Source organism: Sinocyclocheilus grahami, unplaced genomic scaffold, assembly GCF_001515645.1.
Source record: "Sinocyclocheilus grahami isolate Dianchi unplaced genomic scaffold, SAMN03320097.WGS_v1.1 scaffold887.1, whole genome shotgun sequence".
In the NCBI taxonomy this organism is placed as follows: Eukaryota; Metazoa; Chordata; class Actinopteri; order Cypriniformes; family Cyprinidae; genus Sinocyclocheilus; species Sinocyclocheilus grahami.
Window position 1 is genome coordinate 649,392 of NW_015506066.1, and position 22,753 is coordinate 672,144.

Genomic DNA, 22,753 nt, shown 5'->3' on the forward strand with positions numbered 1-22,753 from the left:
AATAGGCACCTGGCTGTGCCAGAACTGCTTCAGAAGAACATCACACAGTCTCATGTTTAATTCATGAATGCAGCAGTTGTGAAGAGCTCAACAATAATATATATATATTTTTTCTGCTGGCCTGTAGTTCAGATTTTTACTTGGCATGCCAATAGTGTCACAGAAGGAAAAAAAAATCTTAAACTTAAATCAGCAGAATTAGCAACAGTACATGATTAATACATCAATGAAAACCAAATCTTTAATATAAAAAAAAAAAGATTTTTAAAATGATAGACGATCATACAGCTTTTTACAGGGATGGTTCACCTGAAAATTTAAATAATTTTATGATGATACATTTTATGATGGTCATTTTATGATTTAAATATAATAGAGATACTATTATAGTTTTTATTACTATTTTGAATTGGATTTTTTTTGTTTTTATTTTTATATTTTCCACTTTAATTTTATTTATTTTAGTTATTCATTAATTTTAGTTAGATATTTAATTATTTAAATTTTTGTCATTTTTAGTCATTTAGTTTTTAACATAGTTAAACATCTTTTTATTTCAGTTTTAGTACATCAAGTTTCCGTGGCAATAGATTAATTTTTTCACATTTTATTTTATTTCAAGTAATGAAGAATGTTTTTACGGTTTTAGTTTTAGAACAATAATAACACTGGTATGGTCAAAAAAGAAAGTCATATAAATTATAAAAAAAAAATAAAGAAAAAAAAAAAACCTTGGGCCAGCTAAATCTTTAATTTAACCACATCAACTACGAATATAGAGCAATGCATCACTACAGATCACATGGTGACAAATATTAAAATAACCATCCATTACTGCATCTCCAGCATTATTCTTGTGGTGAGGAGCTCTTAGATACACATCATTCAGATATACAGTAAATGTCAACCCTCTCCTTCACTCGTTGCCATCGTGGCTTTGAGTTGAAAGACGAGAGTGTCTCTCAAAGGAGAGGTGCCACTCTACAGGAACACAAAAAGAAATACAAGCTCTTTGAGGTCTGCTCCAACACCCAGCTGAGGGACACAAACACACAATCTGAAATCTCTGAAGAGGTCGACACGGGAAAGGCTCTCATCAGAGCCAAGAGAGAGGTTGCTTTGCAATCTGTGAGAGAGTGCACTCAGAAAAGGTCAGTGTGTTTCACTTCATCAATGTAAGTGATTTAGAAGTGAGAGGAAGAGAGGAAATGATGGGTGAGGGGTGGGGTGATGATACTATGTGGAATTTTATTCTATGGCAAAAGAAAAATGTACTGCATGTACAGACAAAAATTAAATGTAGAATGAGAAGACCTATTTTGAGTTCAAATAAAAAGCCATGATTTGATTGATTGGCTGTTGTTGCTGTTGATAATAATAATAAACGCAGAGTAAAATGCATTGAATTAAAGTTTTTGCCAAATGTAAACGCTAATGAACTTTTACCCTGGGTAATTTAAGTGTCAAGTGTCATTTGCAACCATTTATAATCTTATAATCTAAAGAAATGATAAACCTACTATAAATGAAAGACACACGATCATAGAAATCATAATTTAAAGGGACAGCTCACCCAAAAATTAAAATTACCCTATGATTTACTCACCCTAAAGCTATCCTAGCTATATACTGTGTGTGTGTGTGTATATATATATATATATATATATATATATATATATATATATATAATCATAAAAAGTGCTTCACGCGGCTCCACGGGGTGAATAAAGGCCTTCTGAAGTGAATCGATGCATTTTTTGTAAGATTAATATCCATATTTAAAACTTTATAAACCGTTATCTCTAGCTTCCGCTCTCATACGCAGTGGCGTTTCAGCGGACAACGTTATTTTTTTTATTCAATACAATTTATTAGACAAAAACTTTTAGGCTACAATGACCATGATTTTTTTTTTTCCAGGAGCAGCATTTAAAATATTTAGATACATTTGAATATTTAGACATATTTACTGCATTTTACTACATTTAGTGGAGCTCAGAAGTAGCATGAATGCATTCACAATTACAATTGCGTAAATAACGCCAAAAGATTTATGGGTATTAAATGGGTATTAAAAGGGATATTTCACCTAAAAATGAAAATTCTGTCATTATTTTCTCAAGTCATTTTTTACCCTCATGTCGTTTCAGACCTGTTTCAGAACTTTCTTTCTTCTGAAGAACACAAAAGATGATAATTTAAGAACTGTCTCAGTATTTTTTAAAAGTCAATGGTAACCAAAACAGTTTGAAACGACATGAGGGTGAATAAATCATGACATAATTTAAATTTTTTAATGGAAACTAGACACAATAACTATTTAAACATTATTTAAATAATTTATGCAATTATGTAAAATAGTTCATTTTGGACCCTGTTTGCAGGTTTTTCAAAATAAATCAACATGCTGGTGGTTAATAATAAATGAACAGATCTATTAATGCGAAGATGTTTAATGCTCAAATTAGGTTTTATAATGGAATACGTTCATTAAAAAATGGAACGAATTTAGTTTTATCAGACTGTGCTACACTCTTCAAAAATCTAAACACGTATGTCAAATGCTACTTCCTGATTATACCTGTTACTGGTTAAGAGCAATCATCATGGCCTGGAAAAAATGACAGCTAAATAATGATGTTGCGAAATATATCTGACCAATTATAGACAACATCTGGACTTTGAAGCCCCATCCAGCCTATTGTATTTCTATGTCCTTACCACATGGGTGGGCTTCAGAGTGGCACCATCAAAGCGCATCAGTGTAGAGCTGTCTTCCGGAAACATGTCACAGTCCTCCATTTCCTGGGCATTGCAAGGGGGCTTGTCCTTCTCTGGGTTTGGATTCTTTGAAGTCAAATAAGAAACAAATACTAACAATTCAGAAGCTTTTCCCAGTGCCTATTTTTGCTATTTTTAAAATATCTTTTACGTATAAAAAAATTTCGTTTTCCTAAAAGTTAAATTTAAAACTATGAAAATTGATCATAAAAATATGAATGATCACTTTTAAAACTATGATAATCTAAACAGAAAGTGACAAATTATTTATTGTGAAAATGATTTAAATTCTCCAAAAATTAAGACCCACAGTCCCTCAGCTAAAAAATAAAGTGGTGTTTTTTTTCCCCCCTAAAAGTGAAAGAAACTGACCAGGTCTTCAGCAGTGAGATACGAGAGTCTCTGTTGAAGCTGTGATTTTTGTTCGTCACTCATTAGATATTCTCCTCTCCGGTCCCCCAAAACCACCTCGGACCACAGTGGGCCTTCACTTCGCTTCTGTAGACTGACCTCCAAACTACGCAAATAGAAACTAAATAAAAATCTCAAAAACCTGATCAAACACAATTTTTACAGTGTATCACAAGTGAGTCATTTAAACTTCCTCAGTACTTCTGGATGAAGTTCAAATGTTTTCCCATCACACAGATGACGGAATAAAAGCACATTTTTGTTGTTAACAGTTCTGTTATAAATAAAGGACTTTTGTCTTTTGTTTTTCCCTTTGAACTCTGTGTACAAGTACTATTAAGGACGGAACATTTCCAATCTATTCAATTGCAAATTATAAAAACAATTCCTTTTATATATTCCATTATATTATATATGCCTCATAATGAGGACCGCTTTGGGTTCCCATACAAATGCAAATGACAGTTACATTGACTGCAAAAACAACAGACAGAAAACATAAACACGAATAAACATTCAAATCCTAAATCGGACAGCATCCGGCTCACACACTCCAGAGCACAAGAGGGGCCATCGGGGCCTCTTATTAAAATCAAGGATCTGGAAACACAGACGAGAGGACAGAGAACAATGTGGAAGGAGGGGTTGTTTGTGTCTCAGGAGGTGGTAAGTGAACGACACTTGAGGTGATGTTTATTAGACAGAGGAATGGACAGCGGATGAAGGGAAGGACGTGGATATTCAAATCAGATGAACAACTAAAGAAAAAATAAAACCGCTTGCATCTCGACACGTGCGATGAATGTGTACGGAGGCACAGTGGCAACTCACACCTCTCCTAAAAACACAACACTGTGGGCGGTTGTTCTTCATATGCGTTGCTTTGGCTCAGCATTTGCCAAAACCCTCTTGTGCATATACACATTATATTTAATCTTTGCCAAGACATAATGTGGAACATCAACAGTTCCTAAGCTTTATTAACATTTAGAAAACTGTTGAACGCAAGAAAATTCTGTCATCATTTATTCACCTTCATCTTGTTCCAAACCTGTAGGACTTTTTCTTCTGTGGAACACAATATAATATGTTTAGCAGAATTTACAGTCTGCTCTTTTCCATACAGTGACCAAAACTGTCCAGCTCCAAATAAACTGGTCCATATGACATTAAGGGTGCTCCAATCAGGTTTTTTGGAGCCGATTGTTGATCACAGGAAGCAGTATCTGCCGATACGATCACAGATACCGATCTTTTTGAAGCCTTCTTTTTATCACGTAGAATTACTGATAGTGATGCTCCAATCAGGATTTTTCTGAATTTCATCTTTGAAAATGGGGGGAATGCTGCTCGCCTATTGATATGGTGATTTGAAGCCATTTGCGCAGGGAAAGAGAGAACGCGTGGTGATACACTCAAGCGGTTTGTGAAATTACATCACATAGAAAGTTTTCAAATTACTTTGTAAGTTATTTAATAAAGAAATATGAATTGTACCTCACCTTCAGCATTATAATTTTACCCACGCCGGACAGAGATTGAGACGGTGCTGATGCAAGTCATGTCAAACCTTTCACAGCAGGTGCGTCATCAGCTTGAGATCAGTTTATGAGATCGGCCTTTATAGAGACCGCCGATCAAACTTCCCAAAACGATCATCGGCCGATAGCGATCAGTGGCCGATCAATCAGAGCACCCCTATATGACATTAAGGATTTTGTCCAGTCAGGCCAGTAGTTCAGATTTTCATTTGCCCTGTGAACTAGTCTCCATCACAAAAGAATGATGATTTTAGTTTTTAAAAAGTTTTTATTTTTAGAAATGTAATTTTATGTTTGCAAGAAATAAGATTTATTATTGAGCCCTGCAAATAACAGCTTGTGGACTCAAATTAAGAATTCTTCCGACTACAATTAATTTGTTCCCTTGTTTTTGTTAAAACATGGAAACAAATTAGCCCAACAATCCCATGACTTACCAAACACAAGACAAAAAATTAATAAAATGTGTCCACGATTTAACTAAAACAACGGAAGAAATTAAGAAAATGGAACACATCAATAAAAAAATGGCCGCAAAAATAATAAACTGTGATGGAATTCTTAATTCACGGCCACAATATCTAGGTTTTTGTTTTCATGCATGTCATGTGGGGCTCCTCACCAATTTCCAACATCGGTGGAGATGAGATTTGAGAACCACAGTGTAATAAATTAAATAATAACTAATATATAAATAAGTTACTTTGATCTAAAACTATTCCTGTCTGTTCCTCATATAAAACATTTGTATGGCTTTAACACTCTTGCAATTTAGCGCATGAGGTTTTAGGGCTTTGTTTTTTTAAAATGTATTTTAGGGTACTTTTTGAACTTTTAGACATTATAAATGACCCTTTTCCAAACCTGGGCATTGTGCAAAACATCTTTTTGCATTCTACAAACAAAGTCATACAGGTTTGGAACAATATTACGGTGAGTAAATTACGATGGAATTTTAGGGTAAAATAACCCCTTAAACACAAGTTGTTGCTCCATGGTGATAAATCCTATTCTAATTTAAATTCTATTCTATCCTAATTCTAACTTCCACCAATATATTTTCACCTCTTATCATCTTTAATGGTCCAAGTGCTGGCCTCAGGATCTACAGGAGCGAACAGTTGCCCGTTCAGCAGTGGTGCATGATCTCCTACTCCAACACGTAGGCAGTCCACGGTGAGCTTGAAGCGGATGTCATCTTTAGTGGTGCCTTCAGGTAAACGCACACACACGGTCACATCCTCTTCTGTTTGCTGCCAGAAGTAGATGGGATCTGTGATCAGAACAATGGAAGAAGTGACACCGGATTCAAAGTAGACATTTACGTATGAATTTCACATGATTTGTTTGCTTAAATTAATAAAAGTTTTTGCCAAATGTAAACGCTAATGAACTTTTACCCTGGGTAATTTAAGTGTCAAGTGTCATTTGCAACCATTTATAATCTTATAATCGAAAGAAATTATAAACCTACTATAAATGAAAGACACACGATCATAGAAATCATAATTTAAAGGGACAGCTCACCCAAAAATTAAAATTACCCTATTATTTACTCACCCTAAAGCTATCCTAGCTATATAATGTATATATATATATATATATATATAGACCTTCTTCTTTCAGATGAATTCAATCAGAGTTATATTAAAAATTGTCCTGGCTCTTCCAAGCTTTATAATGGCAGTGAATGGTGATTGAGATTATGACGCAAAATAAAGTGCATCCATCCATCATAAAAAGTGCTTCACGCGGTGAATAAAGGCCTTCTGAAGTGAATCGATGCATTTTTTGTAAGAATAATATCCATATTTAAAACTTTATAAACCGTTATCTCTAGCTTCCGCTCTCATACGCACATTCACAAGAGAGTGGCGTTTCAGCGGACAACGTTATTTTTTTTATTCAATACAATTTATTAGACAAAAACTTTTAGGCTACAATGACCATGATATTTTTTTTTCCAGGAGCAGCATTTAAAATATTTAGATACATTTGAATATTTAGACATATTTACTGCATTTTACTACATTTAGTGCAGCTCAGAAGTAGCATGAATGCATTTACAATTACAATTGCGTAAATAACGCCAAAAGATTTATGGGTATTAAATGGGTATTAAAAGGGATATTTCACCTAAAAATGAAAATTCTGTCATTATTTTCTCAAGTCATTTTTTACCCTCATGTCGTTTCAGACCTGTTTCAGAACTTTCTTTCTTCTGAAGAACACAAAAGATGATAATTTAAGAACTGTCTCAGTATTTTTTTAAAGTCAATGGTAACCAAAACAGTTTGAAACGACATGAGGGTGAATAAATCATGACATAATTTAAATTTTTTAATGGAAACTAGACACAATAACTATTTAAACATTATTTAAATAATTTATGCAATTATGTAAAATAGTTCATTTTGGACCCTGTTTGCAGGTTTTTCAAAATAAATCAACATGCTGGTGGTTAATAATAAATGAACAGATCTATTAATGCGAAGATGTTTAATGCTCAAATTAGGTTTTATAATGGAATACGTTCATTAAAAAATGGAACGAATTTAGTTTTATCAGACTGTGCTACACTCTTCAAAAATCTAAACACGTATGTCAAATGCTACTTCCTGATTATACCTGTTACTGGTTAAGAGCAATCATCATGGCCTGGAAAAAATGACAGCTAAATAATGATGTTGCGAAATATATCTGACCAATTATAGACAACATCTGGACTTTGAAGCCCCATCCAGCCTATTGTATTTATATGTCCTTACCACATGGGTGGGCTTCAGAGTGGCACCATCAAAGCGCATCAGTGTAGAGCTGTCTTCCGGAAACATGTCACAGTCCTCCATTTCCTGGGCATTGCAAGGGGGCTTGTCCTTCTCTGGGTTTGGATTCTTTGAAGTCAAATAAGAAACAAATACTAACAATTCAGAAGCTTTTCCCAGTGCCTATTTTTGCTATTTTTAAAATATCTTTTACGTATAAAAAAATGTCGTTTTCCTAAAAGTTAAATTTAAAACTATGAAAATTGATCATAAAAATATGAATGATCACTTTTAAAACTATGATAATCTAAACAGAAAGTGACAAATTATTTATTGTGAAAATGATTTAAATTCTCCAAAAATTAAGACCCACAGTCCCTCAGCTAAAAAATAAAGTGGTGTTTTTTCCCCCCCTAAAAGTGAAAGAAACTGACCAGGTCTTCAGCAGTGAGATACGAGAGTCTCTGTTGAAGCTGTGATTTTTGTTCGTCACTCATTAGATATTCTCCTCTCCGGTCCCCCAAAACCACCTCGGACCACAGTGGGCCTTCACTTCGCTTCTGTAGACTGACCTCCAAACTACGCAAATAGAAACTAAATAAAAATCTCAAAAACCTGATCAAACACAATTTTTACAGTGTATCACAAGTGAGTCATTTAAACTTCCTCAGTACTTCTGGATGAAGTTCAAATGTTTTCCCATCACACAGATGACGGAATAAAAGCACATTTTTGTTGTTAACAGTTCTGTTATAAATAAAGGACTTTTGTCTTTTGTTTTTCCCTTTGAACTCTGTGTACAAGTACTATTAAGGACGGAACATTTCCAATCTATTCAATTGCAAATTATAAAAACAATTCCTTTTATATATTCCATTATATTATATATGCCTCATAATGAGGACCGCTTTGGGTTCCCATACAAATGCAAATGACAGTTACATTGACTGCAAAAACAACAGACAGAAAACATAAACACGAATAAACATTCAAATCCTAAATCGGACAGCATCCGGCTCACACACTCCAGAGCACAAGAGGGGCCATCGGGGCCTCTTATTAAAATCAAGGATCTGGAAACACAGACGAGAGGACAGAGAACAATGTGGAAGGAGGGGTTGTTTGTGTCTCAGGAGGTGGTAAGTGAACGACACTTGAGGTGATGTTTATTAGACAGAGGAATGGACAGCGGATGAAGGGAAGGACGTGGATATTCAAATCAGATGAACAACTAAAGAGAAAATAAAACCGCTTGCATCTCGACACGTGCGATGAATGTGTACGGAGGCACAGTGGCAACTCACACCTCTCCTAAAAACACAACACTGTGGGCGGTTGTTCTTCATATGCGTTGCTTTGGCTCAGCGTTTGCCAAAACCCTCTTGTGCATATACACATTATATTTAATCTTTGCCAAGACATAATGTGGAACATCAACAGTTCCTAAGCTTTATTAACATTTAGAAAACTGTTGAACGCAAGAAAATTCTGTCATCATTTATTCACCTTCATCTTGTTCCAAACCTGTAGGACTTTTTCTTCTGTGGAACACAATATAATATGTTTAGCAGAATTTACAGTCTGCTCTTTTCCATACAGTGACCAAAACTGTCCAGCTCCAAATAAACTGGTCCATATGACATTAAGGGTGCTCCAATCAGGTTTTTTGGAGCCGATTGTTGATCACAGGAAGCAGTATCTGCCGATACGATCACAGATACCGATCTTTTTGAAGCCTTCTTTTTATCACGTAGAATTACTGATAGTGATGCTCCAATCAGGATTTTTCTGGCCCTTCATTCAGGGCCTGAATTTCATTTTTGAAAATGGGGGGAATGCTGCTCGCCTATTGATATGGTGATTTGAAGCCATTTGCGCAGGGAAAGAGAGAACGCGTGGTGATACACTCAAGCGGTTTGTGAAATTACATCACATAGAAAGTTTTCAAATTACTTTGTAAGTTATTTAATAAAGAAATATGAATTGTACCTCACCTTCAGCATTATAATTTTACCCACGCCGGACAGAGATTGAGACGGTGCTGATGCAAGTCATGTCAAACCTTTCACAGCAGGTGCGTCATCAGCTTGAGATCAGTTTATGAGATCGGCCTTTATAGAGACCGCCGATCAAACTTCCCAAAACGATCATCGGCCGATAGCGATCAGTGGCCGATCAATCAGAGCACCCCTATATGACATTAAGGATTTTGTCCAGTCAGGCCAGTAGTTCAGATTTTCATTTGCCCTGTGAACTAGTCTCCATCACAAAAGAATGATGATTTTAGTTTTTAAAAAGTTTTTATTTTTAGAAATGTAATTTTATGTTTGCAAGAAATAAGATTTATTATTGAGCCCTGCAAATAACAGCTTGTGGACTCAAATTAAGAATTCTTCCGACTACAATTAATTTGTTCCCTTGTTTTTGTTAAAACATGGAAACAAATTAGCCCAACAATCCCATGACTTACCAAACACAAGACAAAAAATTAATAAAATGTGTCCACGATTTAACTAAAACAACGGAAGAAATTAAGAAAATGGAACACATCAATAAAAAAATGGCCGCAAAAATAATAAACTGTGATGGAATTCTTAATTCACGGCCACAATATCTAGGTTTTTGTTTTCATGCATGTCATGTGGGGCTCCTCACCAATTTCCAACATCGGTGGAGATGAGATTTGAGAACCACAGTGTAATAAATTAAATAATAACTAATATATAAATAAGTTACTTTGATCTAAAACTATTCCTGTCTGTTCCTCATATAAAACATTTGTATGGCTTTAACACTCTTGCAATTTAGCGCATGAGGTTTTAGGGCTTTGTTTTTTTAAAATGTATTTTAGGGTACTTTTTGAACTTTTAGACATTATAAATGACCCTTTTCCAAACCTGGGCATTGTGCAAAACATCTTTTTGCATTCTACAAACAAAGTCATACAGGTTTGGAACAATATTACGGTGAGTAAATTACGATGGAATTTTAGGGTAAAATAACCCCTTAAACACAAGTTGTTGCTCCATGGTGATAAATCCTATTCTAATTTAAATTCTATTCTATCCTAATTCTAACTTCCACCAATATATTTTCACCTCTTATCATCTTTAATGGTCCAAGTGCTGGCCTCAGGATCTACAGGAGCGAACAGTTGCCCGTTCAGCAGTGGTGCATGATCTCCTACTCCAACACGTAGGCAGTCCACGGTGAGCTTGAAGCGGATGTCATCTTTAGTGGTGCCTTCAGGTAAACGCACACACACGGTCACATCCTCTTCTGTTTGCTGCCAGAAGTAGATGGGATCTGTGATCAGAACAATGGAAGAAGTGACACCGGATTCAAAGTAGACATTTACGTATGAATTTCACATGATTTGTTTGCTTAAATTAATAAAAGGGTAAGAAACACTACAGGTAAAGATTTTCTGAGTATATCCTGAGCAACCCTCTAAGCAATAAAACAGCAACTGTAAAAATAAAACTACTAGGCTGTATTTTGTCATGCAGCCCTATATGCTCAATTCCATTGTCAATTCCTTCCGTAACATCATTCAACCATCACTGAACTGTGTGTAATATAAAGTATGAAGAGTTCTGAGAATTCTAGGTGACACTCCTGAAAAATAGGACAAATTAAAACTGTGTGTGCACAACAACCTGTATAATTGTGTGGCTTTATTTAGCAATGGAAGGCCAAACTCTGTGTACCTATATAAGCCATTAGTGGAGTGAGAACATTAGTGGAGAAATAAGCCCTTTCTATGTGCTGTTGAGTTCCAATGGTGTAGTGATTGTATACTATAGCAACAAACTGGTAACTGAATGGTTATAGGTTCAAACCCCCCAACATGGACTTTACCAATTACTATCATGCGCTTGAGCAAGGCAATAAACCTCAGGTTGCTCCAGGGGGACTGTAGTTAGTGCATCATAATTCACTTCAGGTAAAAGTATCAGCTAAATGATAAATTAGTAATTAGGCATGCTTGAAGATACACCAAGCAAACACACCTGTGGGTAAGGTAGATTTGTTTGGTTACAGCACCTCTGGTGGTGGTTTTAGGAATGAAATTACATTTATTTACACTTATTTATAAGGTTTTAACCAGTAGATAGGGCTGCCAGCAAATTTAAGAGGTATTCTTAGGGCAATGTGGCAAACCTTTGTGTCGATAAACACTACAGTTCAACAGTTTGGAGTCAGTAAGATTCTGTTGGAAAGAAATTAATACTTTAATTCAACAAGGATGAGTTTATTCAAAAGTGCCAGTAAAAACAATTATAATGCTACAAGAGATTTATATTTAAAATAAATGCTGTTCTTTTGAACTTTTTATTCATCAAAATATCCTGAAAAAATTGTATCACAGTTTAAAAAAATATTAAGCAGCACAACTGTTTTCAACACTGATAACGAATGTTTCTTAAGCACCAAATCAGCTTATTAGAATTATTTCTGAAGAATCATGTGACACTGAAGACTGGAGTCATGACTGCTGAAAATTCAGCTTTGCATCACAGGAATAATCTACATGTTAAAAATTTATTAAAATAGAAAACAGTTATTTTGAATAACAATATTTCACAGTATTAATATTTTACTGTATTTTTTAACAAATAAATTCAGCCTTGGTGAGAATAAGACACTTTTTTTTTTTTTATCCTATGCATCTTTAAATTTATGCATCTCCATAAATCTGTATTTACCCTAATAAACAACCTCACAGATGTTACAAAGTAAAAGGTGAATTCACTAACCAGTTGTGGCATTTTAGTGCAAAAAATGCATCTTATTCACCAATCACTGCAATAGTTAGCACTATTTAAATGAAGTCAATGTTATTCTTTTCAGTTCAAACATGTGGTTTAGTCAGTGATTAGAGTGCAGCATTTAATATAATTTTTTTTGAAGACATGGTTATGTACATTATCTGGATGACAGTGTGATCAATAGAAAATGTAGTCGAGCGCACTTAGCATTTTAAAGAGCTGATTCAGGTGTCTGGATCACAGTGATGGATTGATGCTGTAGCCTACGGTCTCAGTAAAGTTTGCCAGATGACGTTAGTCTACAGCATCTTAGGGTGCTTTCACACCTGGCCTGTTGTTTCGGAACCTGGCACGTGTTCCCCCTTCGCTCGGTTCGTTTGGGCATATGTGAACACGGCAATCGCGCTCGGATCCGCACCAAAACAATCGCCTGAACGAGGTGGTCTCGGCTCGATTGAAAACAAACTGTGGAGCGGTTCGGTTGTAGTGAGAAAGCAATCCTATCCAACGGACCAACAAACCAGGCTATATCACAATTTATGATGGGTAATTACGTAAGCTCCGTGAAAAGCATTACCTTTGTTTTTTTGCTAATACCTCAAAATGAACCTGTGAATGTCTGTGGGTGAGCACGTCTTTGCCATTCAAAAATCAAAGCACACATTTTTATTTTATAATGCAGTCTTATTGCTCTTCTTTGTAGTAGGTGCATTATAAAAATGTTTTCCCAATCAACCCTGGACTCAAAATGATAAATTATTATGACTCTCAGCTGATCCACGTCTACCTATAGGGATACGACGCCCATCACAGCATCCTTATATAAGGTCCTTCAGTATTTTAAGCAGCTTTCACGTCGCTCAATAGCTAATTAGCCTCCTCCATCCCCAGCTCCTCCTCTCATCCAGTCAGGATTCTGCCTTCTGATTTCCCCTTTGAATCAGACTAATTTCTATAATGTGTACATCAAATTAGTGAACATTAATGATATCTGCAATACATTTATGTTGGTTCTGTTTACTCAATGGGGGGTTTACTGCAGCTCTCCCTTCTCTTATCCATGCTAAGCTGCATGGATGCACAGGGAGTTCTTGCCCAGAACAGAACCATACTGCCAATCCAAACTGTATGCTATTTGTCAACTTTGACAACAGTGGTCCTGACAGAACTACCAATAATTAACAAGGGCTAATATAAAACATTACAAGCAAGCTCAAATTCATTCTTACTGAATTCCACACAAAAGTTTCTGGAAGTTGATCTCTTATCCAGAAACTAAGGTAAAAAGAGAGGCGGATGAGGAAATAAAGGAGCCGAGACAACCAGAGAGGTCGAAGTCTCACCCACTCAGTCCTAGCTGTGCTGGCAAAACCTTATTAGTGAAATTGGAACAATTTTCTCAAGCCATAAAGCTGCTTTAGAGTGCAATGAGGAGTGAGAGCAGTACGCTCATTATCTTCTTTTGTTGCAGGTCTAGTCAACTTGCGGCCCAACAGGAATCTTGCTGAGCAAAACAGGATAATGAAGAGAAGGGCAATGATGTTCTGTGACACTGCTAAATCACTCTGACTCTGTATATATATCACGGAAAACAGGATTTTGCTCTTTAGAGATAAAAGAATTTGATATACTATGTAGACACGATGCACAACTTCCTCCCAAGTCCACCCAGACCATTCATGGACATAAAACCGCAAAGAAGTTTAGAAATGTTCATAGTTGTGACATTACAGCCAAAAGCACATGAGCACATGTACGCCTACATTTACAGTAGCAAAAGCAGACTTTTAATTTCTCAAGGAATAGAAATTGTGAAAATTATCATTTAAATTTAATTACAATAGTTTGGGGTGTAAAAAAAATGACTAACATTATTAAGCGAGCATAAATATAGAATAATATAAATGTTTAAAATACAATTTGTTTATAGGATGACATCACAACCATGAGTAAATTAAAACATGTTTGCCCATGTTTTCACCACATGACCAGTGAAGAGGTTATTTAATCACAATAAAGGTCATGTACAAAATAAAAGTCTTACATGTTTAATTCTAAGAAGTAAAGAGAGGGTAAAAAATGGTCATATAAACTAAATCAAGTCCATTTTGGGTTAAAAAAAAAAAAGATTTTCTGAAAAAAAAAAACAATGCTACAAAATTTTCAAATATAGCCAACTTACCGGAATAATTCACTCACAAATTAAATGGTCAAAGAAAACTAAACAAAAAAAAACAATACACTACCGTGAAAATATGGACAATTTCTGTCATAATTTACGACATACCAAGTTTTGTTTTTTTTTGTAATCCAAGCTGATCTTTTCTACACACACAACAAAGACGATTGTCACTGTTTTCATTTGTGTTCCATTTATGTTCATTTGAGTAAAAAGTTATACAGGTTTGAAATAACATGACAATGAATAAATGACGACAATTTTTATTTTTGGATGAACTATCCTTTTGTTTTATGTTGGATGTTTACTGCTCTGGAGTAAAGTGTTTCAAGCAGTGTGTGTGTGAGTGTGTGTGTGCGTGTGTGTGAATTACATAATTATTGACATAAAATCGTATTGATTCTGTATCATCCAGAAAGACTTGTAATTCACGCTTCATTGATTTCCCCATCCCTCTCATAACAGTATTCACCGTATAAGCTTTGGTTTGTTCATGTACCCTTAAATCAACACAACATCAACAAAATATCAATATCTGGCGTGCGTGTGACCATTAATAGTCTTTTGTGGCTAAGGAAGGTCGATCTCTCTTTCTGAAACAAGCTAATGCACCTCCATTTTATCCGCCTACCAGTGGAGTCTCTCAGAACTCTCAGCCTCTCAAACTGGGAGAGTGAAAGAGGAAGAGGATGAGCTGAGATCACTCCTTTATTATTTCACAGAAAAAAAGCTCAAAGGGTGTACAGGAAACAAATGGCCTTTTAAAAGCTCCCTTTCTCGGTTTTCAGATGACTAATACAGGTGTTAGAAAAAAAACAGGAAATGAGAGAAAGAGGATAAGATGTAAGTTTAAGTGTAAATAATTTCCTGTCGATATGTTTGGAATTTTGGTTTCATAAGCTCGTTTGGTGATTTCGATCACTGACTGTTTTAGCTTTGCTAGAAATGAAAAAACAAACATTTCACTTCAAAATACTCATTTAAATGAGGAAATAAACAAATATTTGACTGAAAGGAACTCTTACGTCCAAGTCTGAGAGCCACTAATGAGGCAATATTTGCAATTAGCACTCCCTGACATAAAGAAAATGTCAAACACTAATGAAAATGATGCACTGATTAATTCAATATGCCAGACCAATTCCATCACGGACATAAACCGCTTTTAATGACAGGATCCAATATATATATGATAGCAAGAAAAACATGCTATTAATGAAGCTTCATTTCGTCACATAGAAACACAACTTGATGTATTTTGTACCAATGTATCATGCAGCTGACCCATATTTACATAAAACTAACCAGCCTAATTTACATAAACTTCCTTGCCAAAAATAAAAAATTAACCCAAATGATGACCGCTGCCGTGCAGAAGCACTTGGTCATCTCCAGTCCTCATTCAGTCTCAGTCTATTTGAACGATTCTTTCTGATGTTTCTATGGATACAGAAGCCTCTGAATCATTCAACGGAAGTGTGCTTCCTCAAGACTGCAGCACTTGAGAGTTTCTAGGTTGATTGGTGGCTTTCAGAATTCTGTCGAAGTGCAAGCTAGAGTGAAATTTTACTTTCAGGAAGTTCAGATGAATGTTAGGGACTATTTCAAATCACCCAACAAAAAGCCAATATTTTGGGCATGGTTTTGTCTAACCGAATGAAATATGTTTACAACATGACCTTCTGTTTGTCTGGCCGTTGGTTCTCACCATAGACTGTATAAAAACATGGACGTAGTGTCCGTGACGTCACCCGTAGATTTCCGAAGAGCGTTTTTGAAGCTCAAAGTGGGCGGAGCGGGCCGTCGCCATCTTGGCAGCACGTCACCTTGCGTCACTCCCGGATAATCGAAAATGGGCAAGGAGGTGGGAGCAGGTTGCTGAAAACACGCCCACCTAGCTCGATGGTGGTGACAGCAGCGGCAATCCACCTGTCACTCAAAACGCCACGCCCTTAATTATGCAAATCTTTAAGGCTTAATATAATTTAAACGGATGACTTATAAAAAAAATCACCCCCCCTCACAGTTGTCATGAAGGGCAAAATTAGCTATATAGACCAAAATCCTTTTTTGAACCAGGCTGTAAACATGTTTTTTTCTGCTGTAAAGTTGGGCATTTTAACATGGGGAGTCTATGGGATTGACTCCCTTTTGCAGCCAGCCTCTAGCGGCCAGTTGATGAACTACAGTTTAAGTCACTTCCTTGTTGGCTTCAGGAGAGAGAGCGGGAGGTTGCTGCTTGGTTCTCACCTGAGTTCTCCACCTCCATATCCTCAGCAGGTGGTTCTTCAAGTGGAAGTCCGTCCACCTCAGTAAAAGCGAAGGGTTTTTCTGAGGCTACTATGATTCCTTTACCCCGAGGCTCCACGGCAGTGTAGTGTGGGACAGACTTGCCCTTCATCATCCTGCTCTTCCTCACACCATACTTCCTCTCCTCACCTGTGACAAAGAAAGCACTTTACTAGCTGTGTTTTTTCCACATTCCCTATCTTTTCCTTTTTCTTTATTTTTCCTGCACCCCAACATCTAAAACCAAAATGACATCTTTAATAACTTAAAATACTAATTTATACACCAACTATATAGTTGAGTAAATACATAAACTGTCATTATGTGTACACGATAATGCTGTTATTATACACTAATGTTCAAAGGCTTAAGGTCAGTAAGATTGTTTTTGTTGTTTTATTTGTTAAAACATTGATAATTATAAGAAATGTTTTTGAGCACCAAATATGTCACTTCCTTTTTGGCTTCAGGAGAGAGAGCGGGAGGTTGCTGCTTGGTTCTCACCTGAGTTCTCCACCTCCATATCCTCAGCAGGTGGTTCTTCAAGTGGAAGTCCGTCCACCTCAGTAAAAGCGAAGGGTTTTTCTGAGGCTACTATGATTCCTTTACCCCGAGGCTCCACGGCAGTGTAGTGTGGGACAGACTTGCCCTTCATCATCCTGCTCTTCCTCACACCATACTTCCTCTCCTCACCTGTGACAAAGAAAGCACTTTACTAGCTGTGTTTTTTCCACATTCCCTATCTTTTCCTCTAAAACCAAAATGACATCTTTAATAACTTAAAATACTAATTTATACACCAACTATATAGTTGAGTAAATACATAAACTGTCATTATGTGTACACGATAATGCTGTTATTATACACTAATGTTCAAAGGCTTAAGGTCAGTAAGATTGTTTTTGTTGTTTTATTTGTTAAAACATTGATAATTATAAGAAATGTTTTTGAGCACCAAATATTAGAGTATTAGAATGATTTCTGAAGGATCATGTGACACTGAAGACTGGAGTAATGTCCAATGAAAATTCAGCTTTGCCATCACAGGAATAAATTATTATATTTTAACATTACATTTAACATATAAATGATTATTACTGTTTTACTGTATTTTTGATTAAATAGATGCAGCCTTGGTGAGCATTAAAGAATTACCGATCCCATACTTTTGAGTGATAGTGTATATTTCCCTATATAAAGTGATTTCCAAAATCCTTTCCTTAATAATGCTTTAAATAAAATTTTCACTCCAACCGTTGATATATATTATATAACATATAACTTTCCATCTTTATTTGACCCTCTAACTCTAGCACTTTCTATTCTATTTTAATTCTACTTTATCTATGTATCTTCTTTTTTTTTATTTTACACTAGCTTTATATTTTTTCAATTCTATCTACTTGTTTTTCTTTGTTTGTGTGTGTGTGTGTACATATATATATAAATATATATATATATATATATATATATATATAAATACCTTGCTATGTGTACTGCGTTAGGCTAACCGAGACTTGTCATTTGCACTTATATATTGTCGCTCTTTTGTTAGTTTTGACTGCTTTTATTGTCCTCATTTGTAAGTCGCTTTGGATAAAAGCGTCTGCTAAATGACTAAATGTAAACGTAAATGTAAATAACTTTTACAGCAATATATTATCAACAATTTGAGTGAAAATTTGAATTGAAAAATTCAAACAAGTGAACTCTACTTCTTAAGATAAGTCAACTACTTTGGTTTACTTATGCAGACAAATGACTGAGAAACATCAGCACCGCAGCAACTGACAAAAAAAAAATCCTTTGCAGTTCAGGGTTAAATGTAAAAAAAGAACTAAAATCATTGAACAGCAGGGAGTCAGTCACTCTCACCCTGCCCAGCAGAGTTGTCCACAGTGATCCACTCCAGTGAGATTGAGAAACCGCTGCCTTTGGTATCAGATGGATCTTTCTGGACTCTCAGAAGCAGCACTTCAATGGTATAAACATGAGAGAGCACGTGAGCCAGGCTGTGAACGATGATGAATGGCTCTCCTAGACGCTCGCTGAACATCGGCTGGGAGTGAAATAAAATAGTATACATGCAAAATATGCAGCGTCTCATATGCATAAACTGAGAAATACAACGTGTCTCTGTCTTCCAAAATGCCATGGGAAAACAGCAGATGAATTAAGCAGTCTCAATCAATCTAAAACCAGCAATTATAGACTAATAATTTGATTAGTAGGAAATGTTCAGACAAAAAGCTGGGTGATTTTCCCCCTACCTCCCATTTAATATGTGAACTCTCTCCCCTCTTGCTGGTGCGCAAAAGAGTCAACTTTCCCGTTCCGTCAGAAAGCGTGGCCCAAGTCGCGGAGGTCAGGCTCAGAGAAGCACACAACTGCTCCCCCTCACAAGAGCTTGGGTCCGATTCGAAACGGAACATCTCACAAGGTTTGCCCAAGGCTGTGTCCTGGAAAAACATCAGATTTAGACCTGTCAATCATTCAGTCTCTGAAAAACAACCCTCGACCACCTCTACACCATCACAAAACAGAAGACTTATAAAGGGGACATAATGTAGACATATTTAAATTGTCTACATAATTAAATTGTGCATGTATTTTGGAGGCTCATAGTGGTGCAAAGCGCAAAAGGAAATACATGCAGTTATAATAGGGAACATTCACGGATCGATCCATAAAGGGTATGAATAACAACTTCCTGAATACCAGTTCAGATGAAGTTCAGATAATTAAACTAGCAAGTCAATGAAAGAAGCAACAAATCCAAAGTTAAAATCAACTCGAATCCTGTGAAATAACTTATTTTGTGTACCTATATCTCACGACTACTGTTCTTTTCAAGGGCTTCGAGTCAATGTCTTGCTAAAGATCTTTAAAACAGCATCAGTGAAACAAATAAGATCAGCCAATGAGACAATTTAGAAATAAAACTAAATAAGTACCACATATCCAAGTCTGCGTGATCCTGAACGTCAAAGCCAGCAATTTGAAAAGGATTACAATGAATGTAATAATCACCAATTACACCCTTCATAAGGTAGCAATTTTTCCAAAGGACTGGAGAGCAATTGGCCTTCGGTTGCCATGGAGCTTGATGCACACATTAACAGAGATCAGTCTCAGTTTTCACTTCTTTCCCAGAAGTAAAATGCCCCCTGTCTAGTACCTTTGAGAGAATACAAACAGTCCCCAAGGAGAGATAATTACAGTATGTTAACTGTAATTATAACGCAACTGGCACATTTCATAACGAGTAATTTCTTAACCCAGCATGTCAGTTCCGAGAATGACAAAAAATTACAATCAAATCATAAGCATAAAATTTAAAATAGCTCAGAACAAAACATCCTGTAGAGAAACTACATTTCATCTTATTATGCATCTGTGAATTTCATCTTATGCATTTGTTTGATTCCTTTCAGAATATACGGTAATGCATCTTAAATCATCCTCCTCAAAAAAATATCATATAAAACAACTGATAGAAATTAAGAAATTATAATTTTGCTTTGCACAGACTAAAGCTGATATTAAAATACTATTACTATAATTTTTAGGTAAAGGCAATCTAAAATATTATTCTTATAAAATTTTATTCTAATTATTTTAAATTTGTATAATTTTTCTCGAGATGTCTTTCATTATTGAAAATAGATAAAAATGGTTGCCTGCTTCACTAGTCAAATTTGGCCTGTTATGCAAAAGAAAGTGTATGCACATGTACAACAGTACATTATATAAGATGAAACTACATTTCATCTTATTATGCATCTGTGAATTTCATCTTATGCATTTGTTTGATTCCTTTCAGTATACATAATACAAGTAAATTTAGGCATCACATTAGTCATTAGATTATTTTTAGGTAAAGGCAATCTAAAATATTATTCTTATAAAATTTTATTCTAATTATTTTAAATTTGTATAATTTTTCTCGAGATGTCTTTCATTATTGAAAATAGATAAAAATGGTTGCCTGCTTCACTAGTCAAATTTGGCCTGTTATGCAAAAGAAAGTGTACGCACATGTACAACAGTACATTACCAACCAATGCCAAAAATAAAATAAATCATTATTATTAGCAAATAACTAATATGGAAATACTGTGCATTAAGGCTATACAGTGTGAGCAATTTGTAAATTGCTTCCTATTATTATATCATGACATGGTTTTAATAAAACAAATAACTAAAATAATAATCAAGATAATAAGCAAATAAATATTTTATTTAAAACATTTTTATTTTATATAAGACAACTTCTACCCTGATACTATAAACCATTAATGCCCTCTGCTGGTAGAGAAAAACTAGAAATACTCTAACTGTATATCCTGGTCCAAAACTTTCATGCAGGACAGTGGTTCTCAACCTTTTTGACTCGTAGGATCCTCCCATTGCCAAACAAAACATTCAACATCCCCCCCATAATGGCTCAAATATGTCCTTTTGTACTTCTGCTGTAATTATGACCGTGTTGCTTGATTTTAAACTATTTCAAATAACAGGGACTGGGAGTGTTGTCATATTAAACGAACGAAACGTGATTCATTTTTTTTTATCTTTAGGATTCAAAATGCTGATGTTTTTCATTTAAAAATAATAGTTAAGGAGAAAAAATAAATATAATTTCAGTTTACATTTTGACAATTAATATACAATTATATAATATAATTTAAATCATCCAGTGCCCCTTTGAGGCACCCAAGACCCCTGTTTTTTTCTCTGATCTTTTTTATTAAATTTAGTATGAAGAATGCATATGCATTTATGACCCAGACATATGGGAGAAAAATAGAAAAAAATATGCTCTAGGGTGGAAATATTAGTTCATCCAAATATGTGGCCCTTATAATAACCCATCATTTCAGAAATTACATTAATAGACTCACCAATGTGACTGTTAGATTGAGAACTCGGCCCTTGCTGTCCACAAAGTAGACGCTGTCTTCATACCAGGGGTCGATGTGGAGGTAGTTGTACATACCAAATGCTCTCACATGATCCAGGGTGTACTGACTGTCTTTCAGTTTAACCTCAGCCACAGCTGAAAGAAGACACACATTACTGGTGGGGCAAATAACAGCAGACTTGGAGAAGGCATCACAAACCACGGATTAGATTATGTCCTGTGCCCAAAAGACAGCTTTGGGCTAACTTTAAGATTATAATTAAGATGCACACATCTGGTAGTTTATGAAGAACAACGCACATGTTGCAGAGCTGCATCTTCAGGACTGTAGGATGTTATACTGACAATGAAGTTCACAGTGTAGGTCATAACAGTTGTTTGGTTTTGAACAAGATTATTTATGAGTTTGTCACGCTGAGGATTAAATAAACGCGTATATAATTAATAAAATCAGACAATAACAGGTCAAAAAAAGCTCTTTTCTCACCTGCGTCAAGTTCTACATTGTAAGTAGGAATAGAGTCCAGTGAAAGCCTGTAACTTTCAAAACCGGGATCCAGCAGCTCTCTGTTTACCTTCAACGAGCAATTCGGTATAGCCATATTTAATTAAAATTATATTCCAAAGAAACAGTATATTCAGTTCAAGGAATCTAATAAAACCGATATTTAACGTTTCTAGTAACAGGAAATAAGCTTTAACTAATGCACGCGTTTCCTACGTGTCGACCCGGACTAGTTTTCAGACGGACCGACCGCACGTGATTCTGGGAAATCGAGTCTCTGCGGGTTCCGTTTTTTTACGTAAAACTAATGAATTATAATTCATTGTTAATGAACTGCATTTGTACACATTTTATCTTTCATTTGTATACGTCTAAAAAAAAGATGTAACCGCGAACATTTGCCATTTAAAAAAAAAATGTTAGCCTAGTCAATCGGTACAAAATATAATAGGTTATCATTTATCCAGAGGTGTTTAGTAGCCTACCTGAAAACCATACTTGAGTAAAAGTACAGATACCTTACAGTGAAAATTACTCCACTACACGTTACCTGTCATCAATTTCAAAACAACATGAGTAAAAGTCT

General features: G+C 35.4%; 1 protein-coding gene across 1 annotated transcript in view; it reads right to left on the bottom strand.

Annotated features, from left to right (window-relative positions):
- Positions 1-22,416, bottom strand: part of LOC107563704 (nudC domain-containing protein 1) — a 26,972-nt gene extending 4,556 nt beyond the window's left edge. The window contains exons 1-8 of the mRNA XM_016248653.1: positions 22,150-22,416; positions 21,643-21,797; positions 19,009-19,197; positions 18,614-18,797; positions 17,243-17,431; positions 10,597-10,804; positions 7,933-8,077; positions 7,502-7,627 (exon numbers count right to left, since the gene is read on the bottom strand). Of these exons, the coding sequence (XP_016104139.1) occupies positions 7,502-7,627; positions 7,933-8,077; positions 10,597-10,804; positions 17,243-17,431; positions 18,614-18,797; positions 19,009-19,197; positions 21,643-21,797; positions 22,150-22,264 (1,311 nt within the window). The 5' untranslated portion in view covers positions 22,265-22,416. The remainder of the gene's footprint in view (positions 1-7,501; positions 7,628-7,932; positions 8,078-10,596; positions 10,805-17,242; positions 17,432-18,613; positions 18,798-19,008; positions 19,198-21,642; positions 21,798-22,149) is intronic.
- Positions 22,417-22,753: the final 337 nt, after the last annotated feature.